Source organism: Melospiza melodia, chromosome Z (assembly GCF_035770615.1).
Source record: "Melospiza melodia melodia isolate bMelMel2 chromosome Z, bMelMel2.pri, whole genome shotgun sequence".
Lineage (NCBI taxonomy): Eukaryota > Metazoa > Chordata > Aves > Passeriformes > Passerellidae > Melospiza > Melospiza melodia.
The window spans coordinates 15,611,379-15,625,148 of NC_086226.1; the positions used below are offsets into that span (position 1 = coordinate 15,611,379).

The window sequence follows — 13,770 nt, forward strand, 5'->3', positions numbered from 1 at the left end:
CGCCCCGCGCAGCCTCCGGAGCGGCGCCGGCCTCGCCTCGCCCGCAGACTGCACCGGCGCGGGGGCGGCCGGGGCGGGGCCTCGCGGGCCGCAGCGCCAATGGGGGCGCAGCCGCGGCGGCGCCGCCCAGGGCGGGCGGGCCGGGGAGCGGTTCCGGGGCACGCGGCGCCGGCCCGCGATGAGCTCGGAGCGGGGGAACGTGTCCCGCACGCGGCCCCAGCGCCACCAGAACGCGCGCGCCTTCCAGAACGACAAGTACGACACCAGCGCCCGGTGCAAGGTAGGCGGGGGCGGGCCCGGGGCAAGGCAGGCGGGGACGGGGCCGGGCCGGGGCCAGGCCGGCACACACGGGCCCGTCCCGGCCTCAGAAGCCGCCCCTCTGCCGGCGATGCAGCGCTTGGGGCCGGAGCGCTGGGAAGGGCGTCTTTCCGAAAGCGTGGGCAGGTCCCCGCACGGCCTCTGAAGCCATGCCCTGTCCCTGTGAGGTCTGGTGCCAGGTCCTGATGGGCTTCGGGATCGCAGAGGAAGTCACGAGGCGCTGGATGCCGAGGGACCGTTTCAGGGATGGAGATACCTCTGGCCCGGCTCCGCCCGCACCAGGCACGGTGCTGCTAGGAGCGAATCGTAACAAGACATTTCAGACAGTTGTCACTGTAGGCAAATGGGTAGTGTGAGACTTGAATTATACTTATGACATGAAAGGACCTTGTTAAGTCAAAGAATTATAAGAGGAAGACTGAAATAAAGCGCATACATTTGTGCAGTGAGTGCAGCAATTAAATGTTCAGTGGCGTGTTATCGATATGACTTCTTGAAAGGCGTTATCCATATGACTTCTTTTTTTTTGGTTTTCTCAAAGTATGTGACTATGTGGTCATAACTCAGAAATCTTAATGTTTTGAGAGCTGCGTTTGGACAACTTTCCCCCATCCCACATAAATACCCAGCTTCAGTTGGCTTACGTTTGAGATAACTTTCATGTGTGCTTTAATTTCTTTGTTTAAAAAGGGAGCTCTTTTGATTAGTTAGATAGAAAGGTGTGTTCAGCTTGTCTTGTCAGCACTTTTGCTACAAAAGTTATCATCTTCACTCTGTTGTTCCAGAAGACTGTTTTGTCTTTTTTTGGTACTAAGCAGGGAAGGGGAAACGGTCTACAATATATTCTTGAAATGCACTCTGTGCTTTTAGTTTTGGTAACATAATATGTGGAAGGGGCTGAAGAACACGCAGGATGAACAATCTAGGAGAGTTTATCTGGTGCTACTGCTGTCATATCAATATCCCTTTAACTGAACCTGCCTGGGTTGTTAAAAAGAGCTAGGAGGAGGGAAACAAAGCAGTAAGTTAAAGCCCTGATGCCAAAGAGGGAGGTGTGGGTTTTTTGTGAGTTTGTTTTGGTTGGTTTTTGAGATTGTTTTTTTTAGGACTGGTTCTGCAAGTTGAACTTGCAGGCTGCTTTCCTGGGATTCTAAGCAGCAACAGTATTATTTATTGTATGAGTCAGTGCATGACCTCTGATAAGAGAGTGTTTTCTGTCTGGTACAAACACACACACACAGAAATGTTGTAGAGAGCCAGTCTATCAAAAAAGTTTTCCAAGAGAAACTGAATTCTGGTATCTGTTTTGTAACTGAAGTAATCACTTTAACACCCACATGACTGTTTTTCTTCCCTTTGAAAATAATTGATATCCTATAGAACTGGCTACACAATGTCATGCACTCAAGAAAATATTTTTTTTTTAATGTGGCCAAGGTTAGCTGTGGACATCTACTTGTCTTCTTTTTTTTTCTTTCCATTTAAAGCAAATTATTTATTTTCTCTCTGTTCCTGCTGGTTCATGGAGAGGGCTGAGTGTGTGGAAGTAGCATCCTGAAGAATGTGCATCATATTCTGGGGTTAGGTAATGTTTCGTAAGGGGAAAGGATACGTTTATTTTTCTTAGGGCATCCTGTCATGTGCAAATTCAAGTCCTAAGGTACTGCCGTGTTTTAGGAATTATATTCCCCAGTTTAGTGTTGTAACTGAAACACTCTAAACCATGCACCACTCACTCACCTCTCCCCCTACCTATCTCCCTGCATAGCCCTGGAGAAGAGAATTGGAGGCACAAAAGGCAAGGATCACAGGTTCAGATAAGGACAATTTACTGGAAACAGCAAATGAAATAAGAAAACAGTCACAAGACATTTCAGACAGTTGTCACTGTAGGCAAGTGTAGAAGAGATGATTCACACACAGGCGTTCACTATGTGGGACCCCTTGCAGTACCAGACCACACCATGCTATGTGTCCCCTGCAAAATAATGTGAGGTGCTATGGAATAACCTTAGTGTCCTAGAAAAATTAACCCTGACTTGGCCAGAACCAGGACAGGGATACACGGGGGTCAGTATAATCATGCTAGCCCCATTTTGCTGTTTTAAAGAAGTTAGACTAGCAAAGATTAAGTGGTGATTAATGTCATAGTTTAGATATGGACTATGCTGAGTGATGACGGTTTTGCATCTCTGTCTTTTGCAGTCCTGGATGATCAGATATGTCATGGATATTCAAGGTGTGATGAGGAAAAAGGAAGAAATCATAGAAAGTCTGTCATAGGGACTGAAAGGAGTGGAGCATACTTCTTTCTATTCAGTAGATCAAAAGAATGCTTAAAGCTTCTCAAAGAAAATGGATCTCCTGAAAACCACTGTTAAACATAATGGGGGGGGGGAGTTTGTGTTTAGCCTGTCTTCTGTTGTACAGGCTTCTTCTGTCTTCTGTCCAATGCAATGCTATCTTGAAAGGCTGCAAAATGCTTATCAGCTTAAAATTTGAATCCTGCTGCAATTGTACACTGCATTAGCAATGTTGAATATTTACTAGAATACCTTCAGGTTGTACAGTGGATGGAGTTGAGGTTGTTAATTATGGTGTTATTGCTATTTCTTTCAGTGAAGCAGGATCTGTAGAAGAAATTGATCTAATAGGATTTTGACTTTTCTCTGCTGGCAGTCATTATCCAGTTGTTTTGTTTTGGTGTTTTGAAATGTTTTGTGCTTTTTGTCCGACACTGACTGTGTCATCCATTTTCTAATCTTAGAGGCCACAGACCTGATTACTTGAGAACATGCTAGAAGATCCACCTGTCTTTCCTCTAATGATCAGTCTTTACTGCAGAATTACTACAGAATTGCTCTTGAGGCTTGTTGAGGTGAAACATCCTTGCAACAAAGTACACTGCCTCTCTACTGTATTTGGGAAACAGCTACAACAGTGCTGGAAAAGTGTGCATCTTAGGATGACCTGAAGAAGGAATAGCCAGGACAGGGTAAGACACTGTCTTGTTAGTTACTGGATCTTGGAATTTGTTTATTGGCATTTGCATTACATGGTATATTCCAGAATAGCTCTTTGCAGCACCAAGCTGAGGAATATACATTATGTTATATGAATATACATTTTATGTAAAGTATATTACAAAAGTCATCATGAAAACTGCAGTAGTTCTAGAAATGAAAGCAAATATCATTTAATGAGAACATTTAGAATTCCATTGTAGTAAGATGGTAAACCACAAAGTGATTCCTATTTACACTCAAACGACTGATTTGTTTCTCCATTTCATTATTTTAATTAAGATGATAATTCATATTTCCCTAAATTTCAGGGTTTATTACCTTTGAACCTCAGCTTTACCGCAGTATTAATGTCAGTTACTTTTTCAGCCAGGTGCATGGATAAATCACTTGTTTTAGTTGAAACACTGGTTTAGACTGTGGGAAAGCACTAGGTAGAGAACAGCTGAATGTAGAGCTTAAATGCTGAGTCAGTAATCTTATTTTGAAGCACAGAAGGGAGATAGAGATAAACCAGTGGCTGACTGGAATTGTTAGATAACCATATTGCTGTTTTTTAGATAACGTTCTTGCTGCAGCGTAGAGTAGCTTGGTAGGCTGAAGTCTACTGTCTGGCCACTCCTTTTACTCTGGGTTCAGAAGTACATTCCGTCTTGGGTTGTAGCCTTTCATGTAGGGAGAATAGGAGCAAATATAATATCTGGTTTGGACTCTAACCCAACTCTGGAGGTGAGGCAGAGAGTGAGAGACAGAATGCGTGGGTAGGTGCTGGAGGTGTGTCTGGTGCGTATATATGTGTCTTTGTGTATTTTCCATTCTTTCTGGGGGAGATGATGAGAGTCCTTCCAGTGCTCTCTTAAATGCTATATGCGTATGTTCCTTAAGTTTTGAAATACTTGATGAGAAAACATCTGTAGAAAAAGGATTTTCAAGTAATGCTGATACAATATGTATGGGAGCAACTGAAGCTCTGTGGGGGACAATTTTAGCCTGTGTAATGTGTACTGGAACCGTGAAATCTGGTGGCTCAGTTTCACATTTGTCAGTCTACAGTGACCTACTTTAACTGCTTAGTAGTCATGCGCTGGAGGTCCTGTGGAGTTTTGGTTTTGTTTTTTTTTTGATAAGTTCATTTGTTCAGAAATCCTGCATTCACCCTTGTGCTGCATTCAGCCTTGCTGGTTGAAGCAGTGCCACCTGTCTTTCTTACAAGGAAGTTTATGGGTGGCATTAACATTACACTCAGTTACAGCAGAATGGACCACTGATATGTGCTCAGTAGAAGGAATCTGCTTTCAGTAGAGGAAATCAAAATGCCCATAGGTTCACACATAATTAGAAGCTTACAAACAGATGGTGAAGCTTATTTGAAGCCCTGTCATTACATCCTACCTGGGAGCGCTTTAATGCTAGTTTTAGCTAGGGATTATTTTGTGTGCCAAGTTAGTAGGTGTAGGTGCATTCGTTTAATACATTCTGAACTGCTTTTGGCAGGTTGTTAGGTGATTTAATGTTAGGTTATGTGATCAGAGGATGTTGATTCGTTAATATACAACTGAATGTGCTTGTAGTGTGCACATGGAGCATTTTGTGGCGTCATACCTTAAGCCTGCTCAGGTATGTCTGTATTGCATAACTGTAATTTCCCTGGAGAATGCATAAATGTACCACAAGCACTGGATGAGTTGCACTTTTCCTTGGAGCAAAGTATGCTAAAGAAAAGAGAGAGCTATTGACTAAAACAAGGAAATAAGCATAAAGAAAACCCCAGAGAAACTGCTGCAACATAAACATAATCTAACATGTTGGAGTAGTTTTCACACCAATAAATTAATTTTACACCAAGAAATTAATTTCAAGTGCTACCTCTTATTTGTGTGTGAGGCCCTGACTACCTGCATAAAAGCTGGGTAGAAAAGTTTGAAAAGAATAATGAAGTTTACTAGCTTTTTTCAGAGTTTTGTGTGGTCTGTTGGGTTTTTTAATACCCTCAAGGAAAAGCAAGCTATTAAATGGGCAAAAGGAAAAAAATGTGTGTTTGTGAAAGTTGAAACAATATACAAAATATATTAAAAAGTAAATATTAATAGGAAAAGTAAGCACCAGAGGAGTTTATTTGACTTCCCCATTCTGACCAGGAACTGAGAAACAAGAAAATTTGTCTTCAGGTTTATTATGAGAACTTCTCTCACATGCTTTTTTAACATTTTCAAAAATCTGAAAAAACAGACTATTCAAATTTTTAATTAGGGACATCTTTCTCTACTTCTTCAAGTCAGCATTGCTTTTGAAAGTGGTGTGTTATGGGTTGTTTTGGTCAGGGGAGATGCTGAATGAAGTGTAAAAAACCACAGTAAATTAACAATTTATTTTAGTAATGGTTGCACATAAATACCAGGCCTTTTTTTCTGAGCAAAATAAATCTAAAAGACAAACACAAGTTAAACTCTCTAACTGCTTTCTTTACATCAATCCATCATTCTCTATTGACTTTCTAAACCAACTGCCTGGTGGAGTTGTAAAGTCTTAGTGGCTCTTGTATTCAGATGTGCTGAGCCAATGATTAATTACAACGCCTCATGCTTGAGGCATCAAAATTGAGTAAAAAATACAGGAAATTGCTGAAGAAGGGGAAGATGCTCTATGTGTGCCCCTCACAAGGAGGAAGTTAGAACTTAAAGCTGTTGTCTTTCTTCCAGTTGGTGACCTTCTGAGCAGATGCAACTTGAATAGCTTGCGTAAAATTTGTGCTATTACCACGCTGGAGCTTCCAGGCATCTTTATGCCTGGATCAGGATACTTAAAGTGATTTTTGATGCACATAAATGTGGTGACAGAATCATGTAATGGTTTGGGTTGAAAGGGGCCTTAAAGATCATCTAGTTGCAAACCCCCTCTAGTCCTTCTGCTAGCAAGGGTGGTCTACTTAGTGGCCCTCCTTTGGACTTGCTCTGGTAAGTCCATGTCTTTCTTATGTCATTTCATCATCCAGATCTGAATGCTTATGTGGTGTCTCACAAGAGCAGTGTGAAGGGGCAGAATCCCCTCCCTTGTACTACTGGCCAGATTTATGGGCTATAAGCTGCCAACTCATGTGGAGCTTCTCATCCACCAACACCCACAAAGCCCTTTTCCTCAGAGTACTCCTGTCCATTCTCCACCTACCTTGTATCTGTGCTTGGGGTTGCCACAGTCCATGTGCAGGACCTTGCACTTGGCCTTGTTGAACATCATGAGATTTGTACAGGTTCACCTCTCAGACCTGTCTAGGTCCCTCTGTATGGCATCCCTTCCCTCCAGTGTGCTGATCACATCATACAGGTTGGTGTCGTTGGCAGACTTGCTGAGGGTACACTCAGTTCCACTGTGCAAATGCCTTCTACATGTCCGGGGAAAACAGGTTTTCTGCCTCCTGTATCCCTCCTGAGAGGACCCACATTTTCCCAAGTCTATCTTTGATTACTGACATACTTAAAGAACCTTTTTTTTCTTATCCTTGACATTCTTTACTAGATTTATTTCTGCCTGTACTTTAGCTTTCCTAACCATCTCCTTGGCTCCTTGGCTCGATTTGTGTGTATTCCTCCCAGCCTACTTTCCCTTGCTTGCACCCTCTGTGAGCTAGCTGTTTAAGTTTCTCTAGGAGCTCTTTGTCCACCCATGCAGGCATCTCACTTTTCTGTCTTGATTTGCTCTTTGTCGGGATGCATTGCAATTGAACCTGAAGGAGACAACTGTTCAGTATCATCTAGCTCTTTTGAGCCACTCTTCCCTCCACAGTTCTATCCCATGGCATTCTACTAAGGAGATCCTTGAAGATGCCAAAGTCTGTTCTCTTGTGGTACAGGGTAGTGATCTTCTTCCTGAGCTCCTCGCTGCCCCAAGGTCCTTAAAATCCACTGCTTCATGGTCACTGCAGCCCAGGCTGCCCTCAAGCTTCACATTCACCAGCTCCTCCTCGTTGGTGAGAACAGGGTCCAGCACAGCACCTCTGCTTGTTGGCTCCTCTCTCACTTGGAAAAGGCAGTTGTCATCAGCGTACGTGAGGAACCTCTTGGATTGCCTGTCCCCTGCTGTAGAGTCCCTGCTGTAGTGTCCCTTCATCTTTGGCATCTTCAGCTTTTGGGATGGTCTGTGTTTCAGTTTGATTGGAAAAAGAAGAAAAAAGAAACTCATCCCTATGTGGTTGTTGTGTATTCTGGAGCCAGAATGTGAGAGTGTTGGGGTGGGGAAGAGCTTTATCAAGCTCCATGAACAATGACTGTGTATTTCCTTGTTCCATAGCAAATATTAAGCAGAGTTTTTAATAGGCTGCCTGTTTGATGAACTTTGGATTTGCTTCAGATGAGAGGTTTCTGAAGTAGTTTCTGATCATTCTTCAGGGTGTGCAGTCCTGAACACAGGCTCTTGCATTCCAGGAGCTTTAGGCTTTGCTGAGCCTGCCCCTGGATCACTCCATGGCACAGCTCCCAACCCCAGCCCCAGCTGTGATGTCAGGATGTGTTAAGGGAATATACATAATTTTCATCCAGGAAGCTAACTGCTTCTTTGGAAGAACAGCCATCTCCCTTCAGCTTAAGCTTCTGCAGTCTTTTGACTTTCACTGGATTCTGCCTTAGCAAAACTAAAACCAGCTGGTAACAATAAATGTATCCCTACCTGGAAAAACAAATTACAGTGTATCTTACTGGCCTCCTGCAGTCAATGCAAGTCCGGGGAGTGAGGGGGAGCCCTGGGACGTTCATGCTAGTTGGCACCTTGTGGGCCATAGTGCCTGGAGCCTTGCTTCATGCTGGTCAAGTGCTGAAAACAAGGCTTGTCTTTGAACTGCATGAATTTTGAAAGACTGAACACAGGCACTGCTCACAGCAGTTTGAATTGCAAGATACAAAATTGTGAGATATTAAATTGCCTTTAACAATTATCTACTAGGAACTTAATGATGATTTTCTTTTCTCAGAAATTTTGCACATTAAGTGTTTGTTGGTATTTTTTGGAAAATATATCCATAATGCAGCAGAACCACAACTTTCTGTATTCAAAATTCAAGCAGTATGCAAAACCTTGTTTGGTTATTTTCTTAATATGCCAAGTCTGTATTTGATCATTTAGAAAATAATTTTCTTTTAACTGAAGCAGCCAGAAAGCACCACACATTGAGTTAACCACACCACAGGAAAACTCATATTGAATGAGCAAGTTTAATGAAAAAGGAGACAATGGAACATAAGTCGCAGAGTATAGTTTCACTTGAAAGTAGCGTCTCCTCTGCCATATAAATTTTTTTTAATAGAATAAGATACTGAGTTTTTAAAGCTTGCCTTGTTTTTTTGGTCTTATGTATTGAAGTAGAGCTTTGTGGAGTAGTAAGAAACTCTTGTGAGTCATAAAAGCAGGAAGTTACTTCAGAAGATGCCGTATTCATAGAATATTTTTTTCAGTTTATTTGTGAAAGAGTAACATCAATTGAAGTCCAGATTAATGCAGAATTGCTCCTTTTAGGTACGCTAAGAAGTAGATGTGGTTTAAACAATTTCAATAATGCAATGTTGATGTGGTAGGCATTTTTAAGCTATCTTAAAAAATACATTTTTTATTATATGAGATTTTTAACCCTGAAATTTCTAGTTTTAAAATTCTCAATAATCTTGAACACCCATATGATAGACAACATTAGTGCTGGCATTCTTAAATAGAGAAGAAATAAAATTGGATTGAGCTTACAACAACATAGCTTGTTATTTAAGGTAAAAGTGTGATTTGGTACCATTTCCCATCTCAGAATAACTTCTCTTGTGCAAATACTACTAGCCAGTTGACATTTTATATTTCTGAGAAAGCTAAACACAAAATGTTGTAGGAGATATTAAGGTAAATTTTTCATTGTCTTGAAAATATACCATGGTTTAAGTTACCATTTAAAAAAACATTATCTTAGATGCAGAAAGCAAAAATATTTTTCATAAAGGAAGGCTAGGATTAGAGAGAGATTGAATAATTTGACTGCAAGTAGTATGTGGATTCCACTTTGTTGTTATTTGAGGAAAAATCCTGAGACTATTTAAACTATGTAGTATATTGATAGCTTGAGCTATAAGTTAAATGCTACATCTTGTAAGTTGTCTTCTTTGGACAAAATCTGTGTATTTCAGGGCTTATTTCTTCTTTTATCCATTTTGTAAAATTTCTAGAGATGAAAAGAATTAAATACCTACAGTAATCAATTCTCAGCACTACAATAAGAGAAAGAAGTATGAGTATTAAGATAATTAAAATAATAATAATCATCATCATCTATTCTTTAATTTCAAGGTATCCTTTCCATTGAAGAAAATCTGTAGACAAATGTATATGAAAAGCTTAATGTTAATACCAAGCGAACATGTTTATAGTACTGTATCAATTATAAGGTGGGTAAAATGCTTTCTAAGCAAGATTTTACTCTTTACAGCAGGAAGTCATCAATGTATTTTATTTTGCTTATTCAGAAAATAAATGCTAAGCTTCATGATGGAGTGTGTCAGCATTGCAAAGGTATCTTGGAGTGGCGAGTAAAATTCAGAAAGTACAAGCTACTGACAAAACCTAAAAAATGGTGAGTAAATATATTTTTTTGTTAATTGTTGGTCATGTAGTTTGTGAGCTTTTGGAAAATATTCTGGCTTTGGAAACTCAGAAGAAGAAGCTGGTATTATGCAATGTTAATTTTCTAATTCTTAAGTCTTTTGTTGCAAACTTCTGAAAAAGGGACACAGAGGAAGAGCAACTGCTTCCCTCTTTGCTGTTAAAACTGGTTGAACTGTGGACCTGTAGGTTTCCAAGACTGTCAGTGTCTTCCTGAACAAAAAGTCTTACTGACCATGTTGTAACACAATTTTCTAAGGTCTTGTTTCACATCTGTGTTAGAGATGTGCAGATCTCTTGACTTCTGTACTTTGCTAATGTTTGCAATACATGCATTTCATTACCTCTTAGCATATTTTCTCTTTTCTGTAAGAAACTATAATCCTAAGTAGCAAATGTTGGCATTGTTTGCATAGAGTTCTGTATTGCTTGTTTTTGTGTAACTCTATGGCAAAGATGATAAATACTTTAACCTATCACAAACACATAATTATTTTAGTTTTCTGAAGGAGATGCTCTCTGCTTCCTTCTTATTTGCTCTGTTGCAGAGGTCCTTACCTCCTGCAGTAGCAGACACAGCCAGTGTTTCAGCAATGAAACACAGAACTCAGAGAAACCACAGCTGGGCTGTGCGCACAGTACAGCCAGGTTTGTCACAGTAGCTTGTATTTTGGTATTACTAACCAGTTTCACCCTTTCATGTAAAGAATAAATGATTAGGTAGAAGGCTTGCTGAATAAAAAATAAGAGTTATATGTTCTGTGCACCACAGATGAAGTTGGGTTTTCCACTTTTTTTCTCAAATAACTATGTTATTTGTGCATCCTGTTTTGGTTTTTTTTCCCAAAGGGAAGAGAGGAGGCAAAACCCCCATGTAAATTAGGGAAGCATTGAACAGCTTCTTAATTGTTCTAAACAACTGTTTAAAAAACTGTTTAAACAACTGTTTTGAAGAACTGTTCTAAATGTTCTGAAGTGACATTTTAGAACAGCAGCTTATAAAAGAATATGTGATGTTCTCTCTCATATTTTTGAATGAAGAAGTTGTTTCTCAGAGCATTCTGACTTTACAGGTCATGATTTCTATGCCAGCAGTACAATTGCTGGGTGACCCATTGTTCTGAAAGGATAACACTAGGAAAATTTTCAACATATGAAGCTTCTGGGTGAAGTGAAAGCATAATAGACATCAAAAATGTGACAATTTAAAAAAAAAAAAGAATCTTTATGTTGCAAAAGATGGGGATGGAGGACTTCCCTGTACCTCAATTAATACCTCAATTATTTTTAGTTTTGTAACATCTTTAAAATTATGAGTCTTAGTATAACCATGAGTATTCCCTACTTTACTTCTCAGTGTTTAATTATTAGAAGGCAAACTGTTTTCAAAAAAATATATAGATCTGTCTTGCATTGGTATTGCCTCTGTTTAGTAAGACATGTATGGGAAGAGCTTTTGAGGCATTAAAAATTACTGTCAAGAGATCAGCATTACATGGGGTATATTGTTCCAGTTATGTTCTCCAGATATACAAGGCTTTAGAAATGCCAGCTGAATGTTAAGCCATAGAATTTTGGAAATTACAAAATCCACAGAATATTATCACATTTTGAAAAAGAATAGCCCAAGCCCTCTACCTTATTAGGTTGGATTTGTTGAGAATACTATTCCATGCAGGCTTATGTTCATAGAAAACAAAGTCTAGCGCTCACTCAGTTTATATTCTGAGAAGTTCAAGAGGAAGTAATTTCAGTGTTTCAGCTGAAAGCTTTTTATTTGTAAAGTCCATGTACTTTTTTATGCCATATGCTGCTTTTATCCTTAAACTGGAAGTTCTGCAATTTTAAAGTAAAAACTGCCTACTGAAATGAATGGAAATGTTTATTCTGTCAACTTAAATATAAAATTCTTTATTTAATGTTTCTTTCTCAATACTTGTTTTATTAATTCTTCCTGAGGAAAGTAAGGGAGAGGGGTGTATGGCAATGATTTTGATTATGCTACTTGATAAAACATTGAGTGTTTAATTTGAAATCAGCCGAAGATGGGTTGTTCCTCTTTTGTGAGTGTTTGTTCCTCTTTTGTATATTGTATTTGAACACAGAATGTTTAGTAAATGTCCAAAATATTTTTTGAATCATATTTTCTTTCTCTTCACAGTGTGAAATGCCTCCAGAAGACTGTAAAAGATCCTTATCATATTATTTGTCGACCATGTGCTGGTAAACTAGAAATTTGTGCTAAGTGTGGGAAACAAGAAGAAATAGTGATTCCGTAAGTAGCTCATAGAGTACATAGTTTCAGTCCTGTTCTGATAATTCCCCTTGTAATAAGCCTTGTTTGGAAACTGCCAAGAAGCTGTCGTAATTTATGCCATATTCTCAATTATCCCAACATGAATCAGTAGGAGTCATTTTCCTCACTTTCTTCAGATGCAACTGGGGGTAAAATGCTTATTGATGTTAGTGAGGCTGAGACAACAAAAGTCCTATTTGGATAAGACATTTTAGCACCAATGGGTAAATTGTATTTCTTCTTAACAAAGCACTTCAAAATGGGCTTTGGTGTAGAGCATCATAAAATATGCCCAAGCTGCTTTACTGTTTGTATTTTGTCTGCCACTTGATGATTCAGTTACTAGTGAGCAGAAGAACTACACAAGGACTGATATTAAGCACAGTTACCACGGTACATTTAGCAGGCTTTTGGCTTTTTTTACTGGTGCTCTCTATTGAGCATGTCACATGAAACATTAATTTAGTAGTTTGTGACAACAATCCAGCAGTTGCTTGCTTGGTCAAGCTGTTCAAATATTTACTTTTCTTTCTTTGCAGTCTCCTCTGTACTAAATACTATTTTATGCATACTTTACTGTGTTTTATATCCTTCCTATTTAGTGTGAAGTAACTTTAGGGACTTTTATTGCCCCTCCTCCTTCTTCCCATCTCCTGCCATCTTCCATCCTACATTGGGATGGAATGCCAGGAAGATATTCTATCCTCCATCCCATTCTTGTTGAAATTCCAGAAGTGGGCGCTGATAATATCCCTCTTGCTTTCTACAGGATTGATAAAGGACAAGACAGAACTGACAGTGAGACTTCTAAAGATGGCCAAGAGAGCACTAAATTGAAGGATGAGCTGGATTTTGGTACAAATTTCAGTAGTGCAGACAGTGATGAAGATTCTGATGTGCTTGAAGAACAATTTAAAAGTATGAATTTTGAAAAAACAGAGAGCTAAAAGGCTGTGTTTATGAAGAGTTTATATGCCATCAAATGTGGTAAACCAGTGCTTGCCCTTAAACTGCTCCAAACCCTGATTAGACACCTAAGGTCCTTGTATGTTAATTTTGGCATTGTGTATGATGATGCATGTGGGGATTTGTATTAATACACATTTTTCTGTATTAGGAACAGAATTTCTTTGAAAATATTCAGAAAATATTCCATTTTCTATCTGTAAGCATAGTTATTTATTTCATACATATAACAACTTCCTGTTTTTATGGAATAAAGTCTCTTTGTAATTGTTTGAAATTCAGTATTATGTGACCGTCAGAAGTGTTATTGCCACCTGGAAACCTGCCTGAAAGCTAGAGTAAACACAGATAGGAGGAGCTAAAGCAGCTGTAGTGGTTTTCTGAAGGCAGAACTTGCAGCATGCTGTCAATGAGTTTCCAAATGGGGTCTTACCCTAGGCCAAAAATTTTGTTCATTTTTTTTTCCCCACAAAAAAGAAACAAGTGTATAAATGCCATCACCAGTACAGTTCCTGAACAGTTAATGCTTATTTACCATGTATA

At 39.5% G+C, this 13,770-nt stretch overlaps 1 protein-coding gene across 6 annotated transcripts; it reads left to right on the forward strand.

Moving 5' to 3' along the window:
* Nucleotides 1-146: 146 nt before the first annotated feature.
* Nucleotides 147-13,508, forward strand: CZH9orf85 (chromosome Z C9orf85 homolog). Of its 6 annotated transcripts, none has more exons than XM_063179603.1 (5): nucleotides 157-280; nucleotides 3,086-3,313; nucleotides 9,793-9,936; nucleotides 12,127-12,240; nucleotides 13,031-13,508. In XM_063179603.1, the coding sequence occupies exons 3-5, from the start codon at nucleotides 9,806-9,808 to the stop codon at nucleotides 13,206-13,208; spliced, it is 423 nt and encodes a 140-aa protein (XP_063035673.1). In that variant the 5' UTR covers nucleotides 157-280; nucleotides 3,086-3,313; nucleotides 9,793-9,805; the 3' UTR covers nucleotides 13,209-13,508. The 6 variants fall into 6 exon arrangements, with proteins under 6 accessions (XP_063035671.1, XP_063035673.1, XP_063035677.1 ...); XM_063179607.1 differs by having other exon boundaries at nucleotides 163-280; nucleotides 3,163-3,313; XM_063179605.1 differs by lacking the exon at nucleotides 157-280 and adding an exon at nucleotides 635-653.
* The last annotated feature ends 262 nt before the right edge of the window (nucleotides 13,509-13,770 follow it).

Excerpts from the sequence above, each read along its gene's own strand:
- CZH9orf85 (XM_063179601.1), top strand. The coding sequence starts at position 179 with ATGAGCTCGGAGCGGGGGAACGTGTCCCGCACGCGGCCCCAGCGCCAC. Across the intron at positions 281-9,829 it reads ACACCAGCGCCCGGTGCAAG|AAAATAAATGCTAAGCTTCA; the intron begins GTAGGCGGGGGC and ends TTGCTTATTCAG. Across the intron at positions 9,937-12,126 it reads CTGACAAAACCTAAAAAATG|TGTGAAATGCCTCCAGAAGA; the intron begins GTGAGTAAATAT and ends TTCTCTTCACAG.